We start from the raw sequence: 16,704 nt of genomic DNA, 5'->3' as shown, positions 1-16,704 counted from the left end.
GGCAATGGGGTTTTCTAAATATATAATCATGTCATCTGCAAAGAGAGACGTTCCTATTTGAATACCCTGTATTTCTTTCTCTGGCCTGATTGACCTGAACAGAACTTCCAATACTATGTTGAATAGGAGTGGTGAGAGAGGACATCCTTGTCTTGTGCCAGTTTTCAAATGGAATGCTTCCAGTTTTTGCCCATTCAATATGATATTGACTGTGGGTTTGTCATAAATAGCTCTTACTATTTTGAGATATGTTCCATCAATACCTGGTTTATTGAGCGTTTTTAACATGAAGGCTGTTGAATTTTGTCGAAGTCCTTTTCTGCATCTGTTGAGATAATCATGTGGTTTTTGTCTTTGGTTCTGTTTATGTGATGGATTACATTTATTGAATTGCGTATGTTGAACCAGCCTTGCATCCCAGGGATGAAGCCCACTTGTTCATGGTAGATAAGCTTTTTGATGTGCTGCTGGATTCAGTTTTCCAGTATTTTATTGAGGATTTTTACATCGATTTTCATGAGGGATATTGGCCTGAAATTTTCTTTTTTGGTTGTGTCTCTGCCAGGTTTTGGTATCAGGATGATGCTGGCCTCATAAAATGAGTTAGGGAGGATTCCCTCTTTTTCTGTTGCTTGGAATAGTTTGAGAAGGAATGGTACCAGTTCCTCTTTGTACCTGTGGTAGAATTCGGCCGTGAATCTGTCTGGTCCGGGGCTTTTTTTGGTTGGTAGGCTATTAATTACTGCCTCAATTTCAGAACTTGTTATTGGTCTGTTCAGGGATTTGACTTTTTCCTGGTTTAGTCTTGGGAGGGCGTATGTGTCCAGGAATTTATCCATTTCTTCTAGATTTTCTAGTTTATTTGCGTAGAGATGTTTATAGTATTATCTGATGGTACTTTGTATTTCCGGGGGACCACTGGTGATATTCCCTTTATCATTTTTTATTGTGTGTATGTGATTCTTCTTTTTTTCTTTATTAGTCTGGCTGTCTGTTTTGTTGATCTTTTCAAAAAACCAGCTCCTGGATTCATTGATTTTTTGAACAGTTTCTGGTGTCTCTATCTCCTTCAGTTCTGCTTTGATCTTAGTTATTTCTTGCCTTCTACTAGCTTTTGAGTTTGTTTACTCTTGCTTCTCTAGTTCTTTTAACTGTGATGTTAGGATGTCGATTTTAGAACTTTCCTGCTTTCTCTTGTGGGTATTTAGTGCTATAAATTTCCCTCTACACACTGCTTTAAGTGTGTCCCAGAGATTCTGGTACGTTGTGTCTTTGTTCTCATTGGTTTCAAAGAACATCTTTATTTCTGCCTTCATTTCGTTTTTTACCATTCAGGAGCAGGTTGTTCAGTTTCCATGTAGTTGTGTGGTCTTGAGTGAGTTTCTTAATCCTGAGTTCTAATTTGATTGCACTGTGGTCTGAGAGACAGTTATGATTTCCATTCTTTTGTGTATTCTGAGGGGTGTTTTACTTCCAATTATGTGGTCAGTGTTAGAAAAAGTGCACTGTGGTGCTGAGAATAATGTATATTCTATTGATTTGGGGTAGAGATGTAGATGTCTATTAGGTCAGCTTTGTCCAGAGGTGAGTACAAGTCCTGGATATCCTTGTTAACTTTCTGTCTTGTTGATCTAATATTGACAGTGGGGTGTTAAAGTCTCCCACTATTATTGTGTGGGAGCCTAAGTCTCTTTGTAGGTCTCTAAGAACTTGCCTTATGTATTGGGTGCATATATATTTAGGATAGTTAGCTCTTCTTGTTGCATTGATCCCTTTACCATTATGTAATGGCCTTCTTTGTCTCTTTTCATCTTTGTTGGTTTAAAGTCTGTTTTATCAGAGACTAGGATTACAACCCCGGCTTTTGTTTGCTTTCCATTTGGTTGGTAAATCTTCCTCCATCCCTTTATTTTGAGCCTATTTGTGTCTTTGCACCTGAGATGGGTCTTCTGAATACAGCACACTGATGGGTCTTGACTCTATCCAATTTGCCAGTCTGTGTCTTTTAATTGGGGCATTTAGCCCATTTACATTTAAGGTTAATACTGTTATGTGTGAATTTGATCCTGTCATTATGCTGTTAGCTGGTTATTTTGCCCGTTAGTTGATGCAGTTTCTTCATAGCATCAATGGTCTTTACAATTTGGTATGTTTCTGCAGTGACTGGTATCGGTTTTTCCTTTCCATGTTCATTGCTTTCCTCAGGAGCTCTTGTAAGGCAGGCCTGGTGGTGACAAAATCTCTCAGCATTTGCTTGTCTGTAAAGGATTATATGTCTCCTTCACTTACGAAGCTTAGTTTGGCTGGATATGAAATTTTGGGTTGAAAATTCTTTAAGAATGTTGAATATTGGCCCCCATTCTCCTCTGGCTTGTAGGGTTTCTGTAGAGAGATCCATTGTTAGTCTGATGGGCTTCCCTTTGTGGGTAACCCGACCTTTCTCTCTGGCTGCCCTTAACATTTTTTCTTTCGTTTCAGCCTTGGTGAATCTGACAATTATGGGTCTTGTTGAGTATCTTTGTGGTGTTCTGTGTATTTCCTGAATTTGAATGTTGGCCTGCCTTGCTAGGTTGGGGAAGTGCTCCTGGATAATATCCTGAAGAATGTCTTCCAACTCGGTTTCATTCTCCCCGTCACTTTCAGGTACACCATTCAAACGTAATTTGGTCTTTTCACATAGTCGCATGTTTCTTGGAGGCTTTGTTCGTTTCTTTTCACTCTTTTTTCTCTAATCTTCTCTTATTGCCTTATTTCACTGAGTTGATCTTCAATCTCTGATACCTTTTCTTCCACTTGATCGATTCAGCTATTGATACTTGTATATACTTCACGAAGTTCTCGTGCTGTGTTTTTCAGCTCCATCAGGTCATTTATGTTCTTCTCTAAACTGGTTATTCTAGTTAGCAATTCACCTAACCTTTTTTCAAGGTTCTTGGCTTCCTTGCATTGGGTTAGAATATGCTCCTTTAGCTTGCAGGAGTTCATTACCACCCACCTTCTGAAGCCTACTTGTGTCAATTTGTCAATCTCATTCACCATCTAGTTTTGTTCCCTTGCTGGTGAGGAGTTGTGATCCTTTGGAGAAGAGCCATTCTGGTTTTTGGAATGTTCAGCCTTTTTGTGCTGGTTTCTCCCCATCTTTGTGGATTTATTTACCTTTGGTCTTTGATGTTGGTGACCTTCGGATGGGGTCTCTGAGTGGATGTCCTTTTGGTTAATGTTGATACTATTACTTTCTGTTTGTTAGTTTTCTTTCTGACAAACAGTCAGATCCCTCTGCTGCAGGTCTGCTGGAGTTTGCTAGAGGGTCCACTCCAGACCCTGTTTGCCTGGGTATCACCAGCAGAGGCTGCAGAACAGGAACGATTGCTGCCTGTTCCTTCCTCTGGAAGCTTCGTCCCAGAGGGGGACCCACCAGCTGCCAGCCAGAGCTCTCCTGTATGAGATGTCTTCTAGTCAGGATACACGGGGGTTGGGGACCCACTTGAGGAGCCAATCTGGCTTTATCAGAGCTCGAGTGCTGTGCTGGGAGAACCACTACTCTTCAGAGCTGTCAAGCAGGGACATTTAAGTGTGCTGAAGCTGCGCCCACAGACACCCCTTCCCTTAGGTGCTCTGTCCCAGGGAGATGGGGGTGTTACCTATAAGTGCCTGACTGGGGCTGCTGCCTTTTTTTCAGAGATGCCCTGCCCCGAGAGGAGGAATCTGGAGAGGCAGTCGGCCTTGCTGAGCTGCGGTGGGCTCCACCCAGTTCAAGACTTTGTTTACACTGTGAGGGTAAAAACACCTACTCAAGCCTCAGCAATGGCCAACGCCCCTCCCCCCACCAAGCTCAAGCATCCCAGGTCAACCTCAGACTGCTGTGCTAGCAGCAAGAATTTCAAGCCAGTGGATCTTAGCTTTCTGGGCTCCTTGTGGGTGGGACCCACCAAGCCAGGCACTGGAGGGAATCTCCTAGTCTGCTGGTTGTGAAGGCCATGGGAAAAGCACAGTATCTGGGCCAGAGTGCACCGTTCCTCCTGGTACAGTCTCTCATGGCTTCCCTTGGCTAGGAGAGGAAGTTTCCTGACCCTTTGTGCTTCCTGGGTGAGGCGACGCCCCCACCCCCGCACTTAGGCTTGTCCTCCATGGCCTGCACTCACTGTCCAGCCAGTCCCAATGAGATGAACCGGGTACTTCAGTTGGAAATGCAGAAATCACCCGCCTTCTGTGTCAGTCCCACTGGGAGCTGCAGACTGGAGCTGTTCCTATTCGGCCATCATGCCCACTGTCTCACAAAATCTTTTGTAAACCTGTGTATCCAAAGAAAAGATTGGAACTGTGTCTAAACTATTGTCTTTATTCATCAGGGAATCAAAGCTGTCCTGGCTGAGAGCTATGAGCGCATTCACCGCAGTAACCTGGTTGGGATGGGGGTGATCCCACTTGAATATCTCCCTGGTGAGAATGCAGATGCCCTGGGGCTCACAGGGCAAGAACGATATACTATCATTATTCCAGAAAACCTCAAACCACGAATGAAAGTCCAGGTCAAGGTAAGCTGGAGTCTCTCTATGCCAGGCACTGTCAAAAGGGGCCCCCTTGTTTGTAACCAATCTTGTTAGAAGGAAATTAGTGAGGTTTAGAAGGCAAAAAATATCACTCACTAGGACTGCATTAGACTTAGGAGCCTACTAGCATCTTTTCTACCTGCCTTCACAACATAGGATGATGCCTATGGATTTATTAATTTCTCTGTTTATTCACAGTTATCCTCAGTTCTAGTCTCACCTCCCACCCCCTACTGTACCCTGTTCCTGGTCTCTCGTGATGAGTGCCCAGGGATGTGAATTTCACAGCATCTTTTCTACCTGCCTTCACAACATAGGATGATGCCTATGGATTTATTAATTTCTCTGTTTATTCACAGTTATCCTCAGTTCTAGTCTCACCTCCCACCCCCTACTGTACCCTGTTCCTGGTCTCTCGTGATGAGTGCCCAGGGATGTGAATTTCACATTACCTAAAACATTTCACTATAAAAATGTGAGCAACAGATATTACTCACCCCTCCCTAAGCCTGCCCACAGGCACCAGGCTTTGATTAGCCCAAGAGTGAAAATGATAGATCCCTAGGCAAGGTAAAGATAAAGTGCCCAGCACCAGGTCCCAGGGGCGATTCGATGCCCCACGCAGAGGCAGTGCAAAAGTCTGTGTCTCAGATAAGCAGGTGGGCCAGCTGCCTAAGGGACAACCTTAATGAAATCTCTGCTGATTGGATACTTCTGTCCACAGGGGGCCCCCAGAGGTTTAGAAAATATCACCCCAATGTCATTAATAGCTACTGCCCTGAGAAGCTATTTCTAGTTCTTAGATGCCTCTCACCCCCATCATTTACGGTCTGCAGTGATTCTCAAACTGTAATGGGCAAAGCAGCCTCCCAGGGATCTTGCTGAAATGCACCTTCTGATTTAGTGGGTCTGGGCTGGGGCCAGCAGCCTTGCATGTCCCCATGTGCTGCTGGTGTTGCTGAAGTGTGGACCACACCTGAGGGGCAGGCTGGGCAGAATTTCCTCTGAGCAGAGCTGTCTCACCACCTCCCTCAATGATTCTTCTGTTTCTTTGTGCCATAGCTGGATACTGGAAAGACCTTCCAGGCTGTCATGAGGTTTGACACTGACGTGGAACTCACTTATTTCCTCAACGGGGGCATCCTCAACTACATGATCCGCAAGATGGCCAAGTAGGAGACCTGCACTTGGTGCTGCGCCCAGGGAGGAAGCCGCACCACCAGCCAGCCCAGGCCCTGGTGGAGAGGCCTCCCCGGCTGCCTCTGGGAGGGGTGCTGCCTTGTAGATGGAGCAAGTGAGCGCCAAGGGTTTGGTGCCAATCCTGCAGGCACAAAACTAGAAGTTGCTACATTCTCTATTTTTGTTAATCTTCTCTTTTTCCAGAATTTGGAAGCTAGAATGGTGGGAATGTCAGTAGTGCCAGAAAGAGAACCAAGCTTGTCTTTAAAGTTACTGATCACAGGACGTTGATTTTTCACTGTTTCCTATTAATCTTCAGCTGAACACAAGCAAACCTTCTCAGGAGGTGTCTCTCCTACCTTCTTATTGTTCCTCTTACCCTCTGCTCAATGAAACCTTTCTCTTGAGGGTCATTTTCCTTTCTATATTATACCAGTGTTAACTGACATAGATAAGAACTTTGCACATTTCAAATCAGAGCAGTGATTCTCTCTTCTCTCCCCTTTTCGTTCAGAGTGAATCATCCAGACTCCTCATGGACAGGTCCGGTGTTAACGTTTTTTTGATTATGTACCTTTTGTTAGATCCACATAAAAAGAAATGTGAAGTTTTCTTTTATGATCTTTTCATTTATCAAGCAGAGACCTTTGTTGGGAGGCGGTTTGGGAGAACTTTTCAATTTGAATGAAATGAAATCTATTTTCAATGAAAACTTGTTGACTTTGAGTTTTGCTGTGTTTGTGGCTAGTTTTGGGATATTTAGTAGAGTGAATCTCAGACCGTACCATTAGGAAGCCTGAATAACCTTCATATTCTCCCATTTTTACAACTCTATCAGAACTGTACAGGTATAATGGAAATGTTTAGGAACCATTATGCTCGCTCTTCCCTGTTTGGGAGCAGACAAGAAGGAAGAGTAGCCTGGTAGCAGTAGCAATGATAATAAGTACATAAGGAAAAGTAGATAAACTTCAGGACACTAAAAACCAATTATCTGCTCATTTTTACCCCTGTAGTTGTTTCTGGGCATGTCAGTTTGCTTGGGTTGCTATAATGTAATGCCATAGACTGAATGGCTGAAAGAACATAAATGTATTTTCTCACAGTTATGGAGGCTGGAATTCTGAGATCAAAGTCTGGTGAGGACACTCTTCCTGGCTTACAGATGGCCACCTTCTTGCTTGTTCTCACATGGCATTTCTTTGGTATGTGCCTGGTCGGGGAGAGAGAAAATAGGCTCTCTCGTGTCTCTTCTTACAGCAACACTAATTGTATTGGATCAGGGTCCCATTCTTATGGACATTATTGTAATGTCAACCTTAGCACTCAGGGGATATGGCCTGGTCATTAGAACGTCTGGAATCTAATCCTCTTTCTACTTCTCACCAGATGAGGGATCAAGACAGGTTATTTAGCATCCCTGCACTTGCGGTCCTGGGGATCTTATTTATATTCATTACAAAAAAAATTACAAACAGCCAGGCACAGTGGCTCACGCCTATAATTCTAGCACTTTGGGAGGCCAAGGTGGGTAGATCACCTGAGGTCAGGAGTTCTAGACCAGCCTGGCCAACATGGTGAAACCCCGTCTCTACTAAAAATACAAAAATTACCCAGGTGTGGTGTCCTGTGCCTGTAATCCCAGCTACACAGGAAGCTGAGGCAGGAGAATTGCTTGAACCCGGGATGCAGAGGCAGCAGTGAGCCGAGATCGTGCCATTGCACTCCAGCCTGGGCTACAAGAGCAAAACTCTGTCTCAAAAAATAAAAAATTACAAACAAACAGAACTCCATTGTACAAAAAAGCCTGTGATCCTCAAGTTAGGATCAGTCCTAGAATAAAAACACTAAGAATGGCCGAGAAAACAGACCTCCACCCTCTTAGCTCTCCATTACTGAGCAGCTGGGGAGCTGTCTCGCTCCCCACATTCAGTGGCTCCTATGGTCTGAATTTTTGTATCCTCCCCAAAATTCAGGTGGTGAAACCTTAACCCCCCAGGTAATGGTAATAGAAGCTAGGGCCTTTGGAAGGTGATTAGATCATGGGGGTAGTGCCTTTTAAAAGAAGCTCAAGATAGAGACCCCCTCATTTCTTCTGCCATGGGAGAACACAGCAAGAAGGCACCATCCGTGAACCAGAAAGTGGGTTCTCACCAGATATTGAATCTGCCAGTGCCTTGAACCTAGACTTTCCAGCCAGAACTGTGAGAAATTTCTATTGTTTATAAGCCACCCAGTTGATATTTAGTTACAGCAGCCCAACCAAAGACTGTGGTTATGAGAAAACACATTATTGTGGCTAGACTAATGGAATTGGGTCCCTTACCTCCAAGTATACCCTCTGTCCTTTTCGGTAAAAATATCTTCGCCAGGCACAGTGGCTCATGCCTATAATCCCAACACTTTGGGAGGCCGAGGCTGGAGGGCTGCTTGAGCCCAGAAGTTTGAGACCAGCCTGGGCAACACTCTACAAAAAAATAAATGAATAAATTAAATCAGCCAAGTGTGCACCTGTGGTCCCAGCTGTTCAGGAGGCTGAGGTGGGAGGATCACTTGAGCCTGGGAGGTCGAGGCTATGATTGCTCCACTGCATTCCAGCCTGGGCAACAGAGTGAGACTCTATCACCCCCTCCCCCCCACTAAAAAAAGTATCTCGACCAGCGTCTCAACCTTGCCCACTAACAAGCCTAAATAAACCAACTTCTTTTACCTGGTTCTTTAAGGGCTGGTCATCTTACTATCCAAATTAAAAATATGCTGTTCTCCCATATTCTTTAGGAATGAAGATTCCCATGTATGTTTGGATAGTTTTCCAAATTCATTACTGCCTGATCCCTACTAGGGAAAAAGGCATTCCTGGCATCCACAGCAAGCTAAGAGTTAATATTTTTAATATAGCAAATAAGGATGAGGGATGCCCTTCGTGTGTATTTACACACCAGATTTTTAAGGTACATAGGGAGTAATCTAGGGGAAAGATATATTAGGCATGGATCTTAGCTGTGGTAGAAGCACAACTGAAATTAGCTTATGGAAAAAAAAAAAAAAAAAAGCTGGCTCATGAACTTGAGGAACAGTGGTGGCCATGGCTATGGGCTTGATTGGATCTAGTGATTCAAGTTCCCTTCCATTTGCCCCTCCAACCACCCCCCATCCCTCCACCAATCATACCTTCTGTTGGCCTCTGCAGTAGAGTGGCCTCTTCTGGGCCCTTCCACATGCCAGGGGATATGGCCACCAGCAGTTCTGGGGCAACCATTAATAATTTGTGATCTTAGAGATTTGTCTCCCAGTATTCCCTAGGGCAAAAATATTGGGAGTTCCTAGTCACCTAAATGAAGAACCTTATTTGTGGCAGTTTCCCTTTCAGGGCTCTAACAGGACTGTGGAGTAATGCATGGGGTTATGTAGGAGCAATGCAGAGCCACTTTTGAAAAACAGTAGCCAAGGTTCTACTGGCTGCCTTCTTAGGACATTATTAAATATCATAAACACAAGTGGAATTTAACACCCAGCCAGTTTGTGTTCACCCAGAGTCATTATCATGAACAAAGATTATATTACGATAGCTGATATTAAGTTTTAAAAGTTGACATCCCAAGAGTGAATCCTACATATTCAGTACAGATTTGTTGAATGGAATTCGTAGTTTTATTTTATGGCATAATGCAACAGAGTTCCAGGCATGTACCTGCCAAATTTGGTTCTGGCTGTCTTATCGTATGCAGGCTAGATACCTGCTACTGTGCTTCTACAGGATGTTAACAGTGTCCCCTGAGTAAAACAGTCCCAGGGTCAGTACATTTGGGAACCACTGAGTTAAATGGGTTTTATCACTGCAGAACAGACATAAGAACAATGTGTGCTGTAAATCACTGTTTGCAGGGAAGGTGGCAGCAAATGGCACAGAAACCCACCTGACCACAGAGTGCTTTCTTCTGGGCGTCTCACACACTGTTCTCCACAAGATACTCTTGAGAAACATTGAGCTATGGTTGGTCTGTTGTTTGAAATTCAAATAATAATGAATCCATTTTAAGGACAGGAATTGGTTTACTGACCTTGATGTTGAGATGACTCTTCATTTCAGGTTGAAAATATCACAGCATCAGCACAGGCCAGGACCGCAGAGATAACAAGGTGGTAGTTGTATAACAGGTTGTGTCTGAACCATAGGAGCTTTAAAACGTACACGGCTGGACACCCTGCCAGGATGCTCTAATGGGGCTGGGCGTGTGTCCATGAAAAAGACTCCTCAGATGTTTCTAAAATGTGGCCTTTGGTCTAGAATTGCAATGACCAGCATTTGGGAGTCAGTCAAAAGATCCACTCCCTAAAAGCCTACCTGCTCATTTCTTTCATTCAATACATATTAACCAAGTGCCTACTTTGTTTGAGTCCATGCCTGGCAACAACATTATTCCATTAAAAGCCAAACAAGGAAATGCTAAGTTCTCCTTATTTCACTTCAGTCTGCCTGCCTCAGTTGGCTGAATAGGGCTATTCACCTTCATCCAAATTGAATCATTTACATACTTAAAAGAACTTTTCTTGGCCAGGCATGGTGACTCACGCCTGTAATCCCAACACTGTGGGAGACCAAGGCAAGTGGATCACTTGAGGTCAGGAGTTCAAGACCAGCCTGGCCAACATGGTGAAACCCCAACTCTACTAAAAATAAAAAAAAGTAGCCGGGTGTGGTGGCAGGTGCCTGTACCCAACTACGTGGGAGGCTGAGGCAGGAGAATCACTTGAACCTAGAAGGCAGAGGTTGCAGTGAGCTGAGATCACACCACTACACTACAACCTGGGCAACAGAGTGAGACTCCATCTCAGGAAAAAAAAAAAAAAAACAACTTATCTTATTAAATCTATTTCTAGTAGATGTTTTACACATCCTATTGGAGTTCTTAAACAATAGTGTATTAGTCCGTTTTCACACTGCTATAAAGAACTGCCTGAGACTGGGTCATTTATAAAGAAAAGAGGTTTAACAGACTCACAGTTCCACATGGCTGAGGAGGCCTCAGGAAACTTACAATCATGGCAGAAGGGGAAGCAGGCATGTCTTACATGGCAGCAGATGAGAGAGAGAGTGTGTGTGTAAAGGAGGAATTGTCAAACACTTATAAAACCATCAGATCTCATGAGAACTAACTCACTATCCCAAGAACAGCATGGGGACAACTGCCTCCATGATCCAATCACCTCCCATCAGGTCCCTCCCTTGACACATGGGGATTATAATTCAAGATGAGATTTGGGTAGGGACACAGAGCCAAACCATATCAAATAGCAATAAAAAAAATCACATAAAATAATCACTCTTAATAAAATACAAATGGAAAATTAAAAAAACCAACTCATAAACTTGGTTTAAATAATCCATTTGTATTGGGTCTTAGTAAGAATACTACTACTAGTAACTTATCAAGCAACTACTGTGTCACGTACTTTTCACACATTCTTTTAATTAAAATCTCTCCACTAACCCTTACAGTTCAGTATTATCCTTGTTTTACAGATGAAGAAAAGCCAAAGAAAAGTTATATAACTGGCAAGTTTCTCTGGCTCCCCGCCTGCACCACTGCTCACCGGATCGCATGGAGAGGGAGGCAGCTGTAACACCTCATCCCGTTGATCTCCAGGGAACTCAGACACTTGTTTCCATGTCCAGAAAACTGCAAACTAAGCTCTTTGAAGCATCAGCAAACCTTGCTAAGCGACACGTGAATGCCATTTGGATACATATTCTAATCTTTCAAGTAGACAGTCAGACTGCCTCATCTGTAACATCCAAGGGATCTGAGAACAGACATTCAGTCCAGGTGTTGAACATCAACATTATTATAGGAAAATGGTCAAAAAGAACGGCACACGTTAAGAGAACACATTAATAGGGCAAGATGTATAGTAAACTAAGTTTTCAAGAAGTATTTTATCATTTTTATGCTCACTACTAAAAGCTGTCCACTGTAGAGTGGACACACATTGCTACATACAGCAACTCGACAGTGGACAGCTTTTAGTAGTAAGCATAAAAATGGCTTTATGTTCTCATGTTCTCTGTGTAGCCATACCACATGTTGCTACACAGGGAACATGAGTACATATAACCATTACATATACATACCTGTATGTATGTATAATAGTTACATATACATATGTACAGTATATAAATGTATATATATTGAACCCTTGGAAGGGATCAGCAAAGAGGAGGACTCAATAAAAAAGAGTAGAATAGAACTAGAAGAGAGAGAAGCCCAGGGAGAGTTTCAAGAAGAGTGCTCAACAGGGCCAAATGCACAGAGGTCAAATAGAAGGTTAAGAAGTGCCCAGTGGATTTGGCAACCAGAGTCACTGGTAACCTTCAAAAGAACAATTTCAGTAGATTGTTAAAAGCAAAAGCCAGTTTACAGTAGGTTAAGCAGAGAAAGGGAGATAAAAATTCCCAACATTCCATTCATTCATCTATCCTAGTGTGTACAGAGTGATTACTGTGTGTTTGTTGGCAGTTGACTCTAAAAAGGCGGCTAGAAATGAGGCTTTTTAATTTTTCCCAAGTACTATGAGCTCTGTTGGCCTACAAAATACTCAGTGCTGTGATTCACTCATTTGTGCTTTGCATATATAATATAGTACAAACTGCTAAAGATATTTTTAAAAAATGTATCTTCACCGGGGTACAAGCGATCCATGATTATACCCACGTTTGTTTCTTCTCCACTCAAAGTTACTCATTCCCTGTAGCTGAAGATTGAGGCCCTGATATCATTTGGACATTTCTGCTGGATCAAATGGTATCTTCTCAAAAGTCCTTCCACTTCGAGTACAGTGTCTGAATTCCAGTTGCAATATCCTCCACCACAAAACTTTCAATTTTTATAACTGGAATTTCAAATGTCTTGTACTTCACATGGATTCCCCAGTCATGGCTGCAGTTCTGTCAGGCACAGAATATCTTTGCTCTTTTTTCAAAACTTGAAAACTGCTTTGGCTTGGGATGTGGTCTACTCACAAGGCATTCCTTAAAAGCATCTCCAAGCACAGTGTAATGGCATTCCTACAGATGAAGGGATGGAATAACACACAAAAGAGAACATTAGAACCAGTATATAATTGTGACTTAAAAAAAAAAGAAAAAACCCCACAATAATCTGAGACGAAGAACGGGTGGGTCTCACTTATTTTACAATTGGAGGGAAAAAAAAATATGGATTCACCCAAAGTCCAGAGGAGGATCCATGCACCTGACTCCCCTCTACAGGCAAGGTGGCGTTGCAAGTGAGGACACTGGGCACCTCATAAGAAGATTAAGAAGGTTCCAGGTAACCCAGTTTCTGAAGGTAGATACTCATTATTCAAAAACAGAAGCAATGTTTGCTGAAAATTTGTGAAGCTGAAGTTCACCAGTGGCCCTGGCAGGCACAATCCAAAGGATACAGGGAAAATGACCAAGGTCAAGATGCAATTGAAGAAGGTCAGGGACTACTGTGTCCACAGGCCCCATCTAGAGTCAACTTTAGAGTAAATGGCTCAGAACCAAATGGAGATCCAACATACTAGTCCCTCAGGAAAACACAGGGTCTAAAACGGCCATATTTAGTAGAATAATCACCCAAATTGGAGCTGAAAGAACCTTTTACAGCTAAAGAAGCAGACTTAGAAAGGTAAGGGAACTTAGCAATATGACTCCTAATAGGGTTTTTGCCCAAACAGCTGAGCTGATTGAGAGATTTCTGCTTTCTGAAAACGAACGGAACACCCTGAAGTAATAACTCCTCATCTGAGCCAGCCCAGCCCCTCCACCGTGTCCCCCATGCAAGAGTTATACCCCACATTTCTCTTTGGAGATTTTTCTAACCCTTTCTCTGAAAGTTTTAAGAACAAAATATAAGGCTGCAATAGAAGGCTAATCTGCAGATGTCACATTTTACAAATAAGGAGATACTTTGTTTTCATTATAAAAGTGATCCATAGCCCAAAAAGAATGTTTGGAAAACATAAAGAAGTAGGAAAAGAGAAAAAAAATCACGGAATCTCACCACCAAAATATTAATACATTTTGGTATAGTTCCCCTAGCCTTTGTTTTTCTGTAGAAAGGTAGGTTTTTTTACTTTTTCTCTTGACAGTGACAATGGTATTTGCTGCTATTGTTTCACACAGCTATAAAGTAGCATCTTTACAATTCTGTTTTCTGGTTACTTTTTTCCATATTACCATTAGTTTGTAAGCAGTTTCTCATTATACTACATTAACTTCGTAATTTTTTAAAATAAACTTTACTTTGGAACAATTTTAAAGAAAAATTGCAAAGATATCCCAGAAAATTTCTGCATACCATTTACCCAGTTTCCCCAAATGCTAACATCTCATATACCACAGCACATTTGTCAAAACCAAGATATTAACATCATTACATTACTATTATCTAAACTACAGATTTTACCATTCTTTCTCTAGTTGTATCCTTTATCTGTTCCAGGAGCTAATCCAGGACACTTCATTGCATTTAGCATGACTTTTTTTTTTCTTTTTTGAGACAGAGTCTTGCTCTGTCATCCAGGCTGGAGTGCAGTGGCGCGATATCAGCTCACTGCAACCTCTGCCTCCTGGTTCAAGCGATTCTCCTGCCTCAGCCTCCCGAGTAGCTAAGATTACAGCCACCTGCCACTACGCCCAGCTAATTTTTATATTTTTAGTAGAGATGGGGTTTCACCATGTTGGCCGGGCTGGTCTCGAACTCCTGACCTCGTGATTCGCCCACCTTGGCCTCCCAAAGTGTTTGGATTACAGTCATGAGCCACTATGCCTGGGCAAAAACTATTTCTTTATTATTGAACATTTAATATTTATTTTTCACTTCTTAGCTTTTTTTAAATACACAGATCATGGCCACAATAACAATGGAAATAACAGTAGTTTTACTATAAATATTTCACCAACAGTAAGCTGTAGCTAGTGCTAAAACTGGACCAGGCACTTTGTAAAAAGGCAGCTTACCTCTATCACTCTTACGTCAGCTGTGTAACATGCCAAGGCTTTGCACTTTCTGCAGAGCAGTTTTTTATTTTCCTTATCAGGTACAGGTTTTGGTTTTTCTTGACTATCACTGATGAATTTTTCATGAGTCTGTATATGCAGAATCTAATGCAAAAAGAAAGACCTCAAATGTAATCTGAATATAACATATATAGCAAGAAACAGGCACAGATATATACATACATATACATACACGCACATATATAATCATTCATATACAACTTCCATGAACATATGGTACCTGACTTTGTAAAATCACAGATTTTATTGGTTCTCCTTAGTATTAGTCAATGCTTAATTGCGGCCTCCAATTAGTCTTTCAATTTCTTCATCAAAAGGGCTCATAAAAGCACTAAAGATGTCCATAGAATAGTCATATGAACTATGCTTTCTACTTTAGTGTTTTGGCAAAACTTGGAAAAAAAAATAAAACCTGTACCAGATATACAATATGTGCTGCTTCAGGCATAATTATATCCATTTGCAGGCAGAAACTCAATGAGTGATACAACAGGCAGAAGAGCCCCTGATATGGTTTGGCTGTGTCCTCACCCAAATCTCGAATTGTATCTTACAGAATTCCCACGTGTTATGGGATGGACCCAGGGGGAGGTTATTGAATCAGGGGGCCAGTCTTTCCTGTGCTATTCTTACGATAGTGATTAATGGGTTTATCAAGGGTTTCCACTTTTGCTTCTTCCTCATTTTTCTCTTGCCGCTGCCATGTAAGAAGTGCCTTCTGCCTCCCTCCATGATTCTGAGGCCTCCCCAGCCATGTGGAACTGTAAGTCCAATTAAACCTCTTTGTTTTCCCAATCTTGGGTATGTCTTTGTCAGTGGCATGAAAACAGACCAATACAGCCCCCAACATGTAAAACCTTTTTTCTCTCTCCCCTTCAGCCACAGGGAATATTGTTGCATATGTATAGTATGATTGTATTCTAATTCAAAATCTAGGCCTTGGCTAAGAACATGGTCAAACTTAGAACCATGGACATGATATTATAAAACTCTTCATACCAATAAACAGAGGGATCTCAAACTGAATGAAAAAAAAAAAGACAATCAGATGCCAACACTGAGATGAGAAAGATTTTAAAGCACCTAATAAAGATGCTTTGATGGGCAATTATAAATACTTTTGAAACATAAAGAGAAAACATAAAGGCTCAACAATGAAATGGAAGACATAAAGTTTAGAAGTGAAAGATACAACCAAAATAAAAAGTTCAATGGATGCGGCTTTCCATAGCAGAATGGAAGGGACAAAGAAAAGAGTCAGTGAACTGAAAGAACAACAGAAATTACCCAATCTGAACAACAAAAAAATACACTGGGGGAAAAAAAAAAAAAAGCAAAGTCTCAAGGACCCATAGGACTATAAAAAATGATGTCATGGCACTGGAGTTCTGCAAGGAGAGAAGAAAGAGCAGGGCTTAAAAAGTATTCACAGAAATGACAGCCAAATAAATCCCAAATTTAACAAGCTACATCAACCAAGATTCAAGAAGCTGAACAAGCTCCAAACAGGATAAGCTCCTTCAAAAAACACTCTTAAGACACGTTATAATTAAATTTATGAAAACTGAAGAAAAAAATCTTGAAAGCAGCCACAAAAAAAAAAAAAAAAAATGACACCTTATGCATAGGGGGAAATCAGTCTGAATAACAGGAGATTTGTCATTAGAAATGATGGAGGCTACCTGCAAGTGGCACAATATTTTTTAAATGCTGAAAGAAAAGAACAGTCCACCCCAGAACCCTAGACTCAGCAAAATGCCACCTTCAAAAATAAAGGAGAAATGAAGACATTCTTAGATGAAGGAACACTGAGAATCTGTCATCAGCAGATTTACCCTAAAAGAATGGCTAAAAGAAGTTTTCTAAACAGAGGAAATGATAAAACGAACCCTGAAGCATCATGAAGAA

At 41.8% G+C, this 16,704-nt stretch overlaps 2 protein-coding genes across 3 annotated transcripts in view; one reads left to right on the top strand and one right to left on the bottom strand.

Moving 5' to 3' along the window:
• Window positions 1-6,441, top strand: part of ACO1 (aconitase 1) — a 64,562-nt gene extending 58,121 nt beyond the window's left edge. For both annotated transcript variants that reach the window (XM_032164206.2, XM_032164207.2), the window contains exons 20-21: window positions 4,350-4,535; window positions 5,613-6,441. In XM_032164206.2, the coding sequence (XP_032020097.1) occupies window positions 4,350-4,535; window positions 5,613-5,726 (300 nt within the window). In that variant the 3' untranslated portion in view covers window positions 5,727-6,441. The remainder of the gene's footprint in view (window positions 1-4,349; window positions 4,536-5,612) is intronic.
• The window catches only part of RIGI (RNA sensor RIG-I), a 54,071-nt gene that overhangs the window by 11,723 nt on the left and 25,644 nt on the right, over window positions 1-16,704 (bottom strand). Inside the window, 6 exon segments of the mRNA XM_058445907.1 lie at window positions 4,143-4,292; window positions 8,056-8,196; window positions 8,901-9,028; window positions 9,791-12,546; window positions 12,548-12,795; window positions 14,737-14,880. Coding sequence (XP_058301890.1) covers window positions 12,504-12,546; window positions 12,548-12,795; window positions 14,737-14,880 — 435 coding nt within the window. The 3' untranslated portion in view covers window positions 4,143-4,292; window positions 8,056-8,196; window positions 8,901-9,028; window positions 9,791-12,503.

This window comes from Hylobates moloch, unplaced genomic scaffold (genome assembly GCF_009828535.3).
Source record: "Hylobates moloch isolate HMO894 unplaced genomic scaffold, HMol_V3 SCAFFOLD_10, whole genome shotgun sequence".
NCBI classification, from domain to species: Eukaryota; Metazoa; Chordata; class Mammalia; order Primates; family Hylobatidae; genus Hylobates; species Hylobates moloch.
Note: the sequence above shows the minus strand (reverse complement) of the source record. Positions and strands in the feature narration are given on the sequence as shown.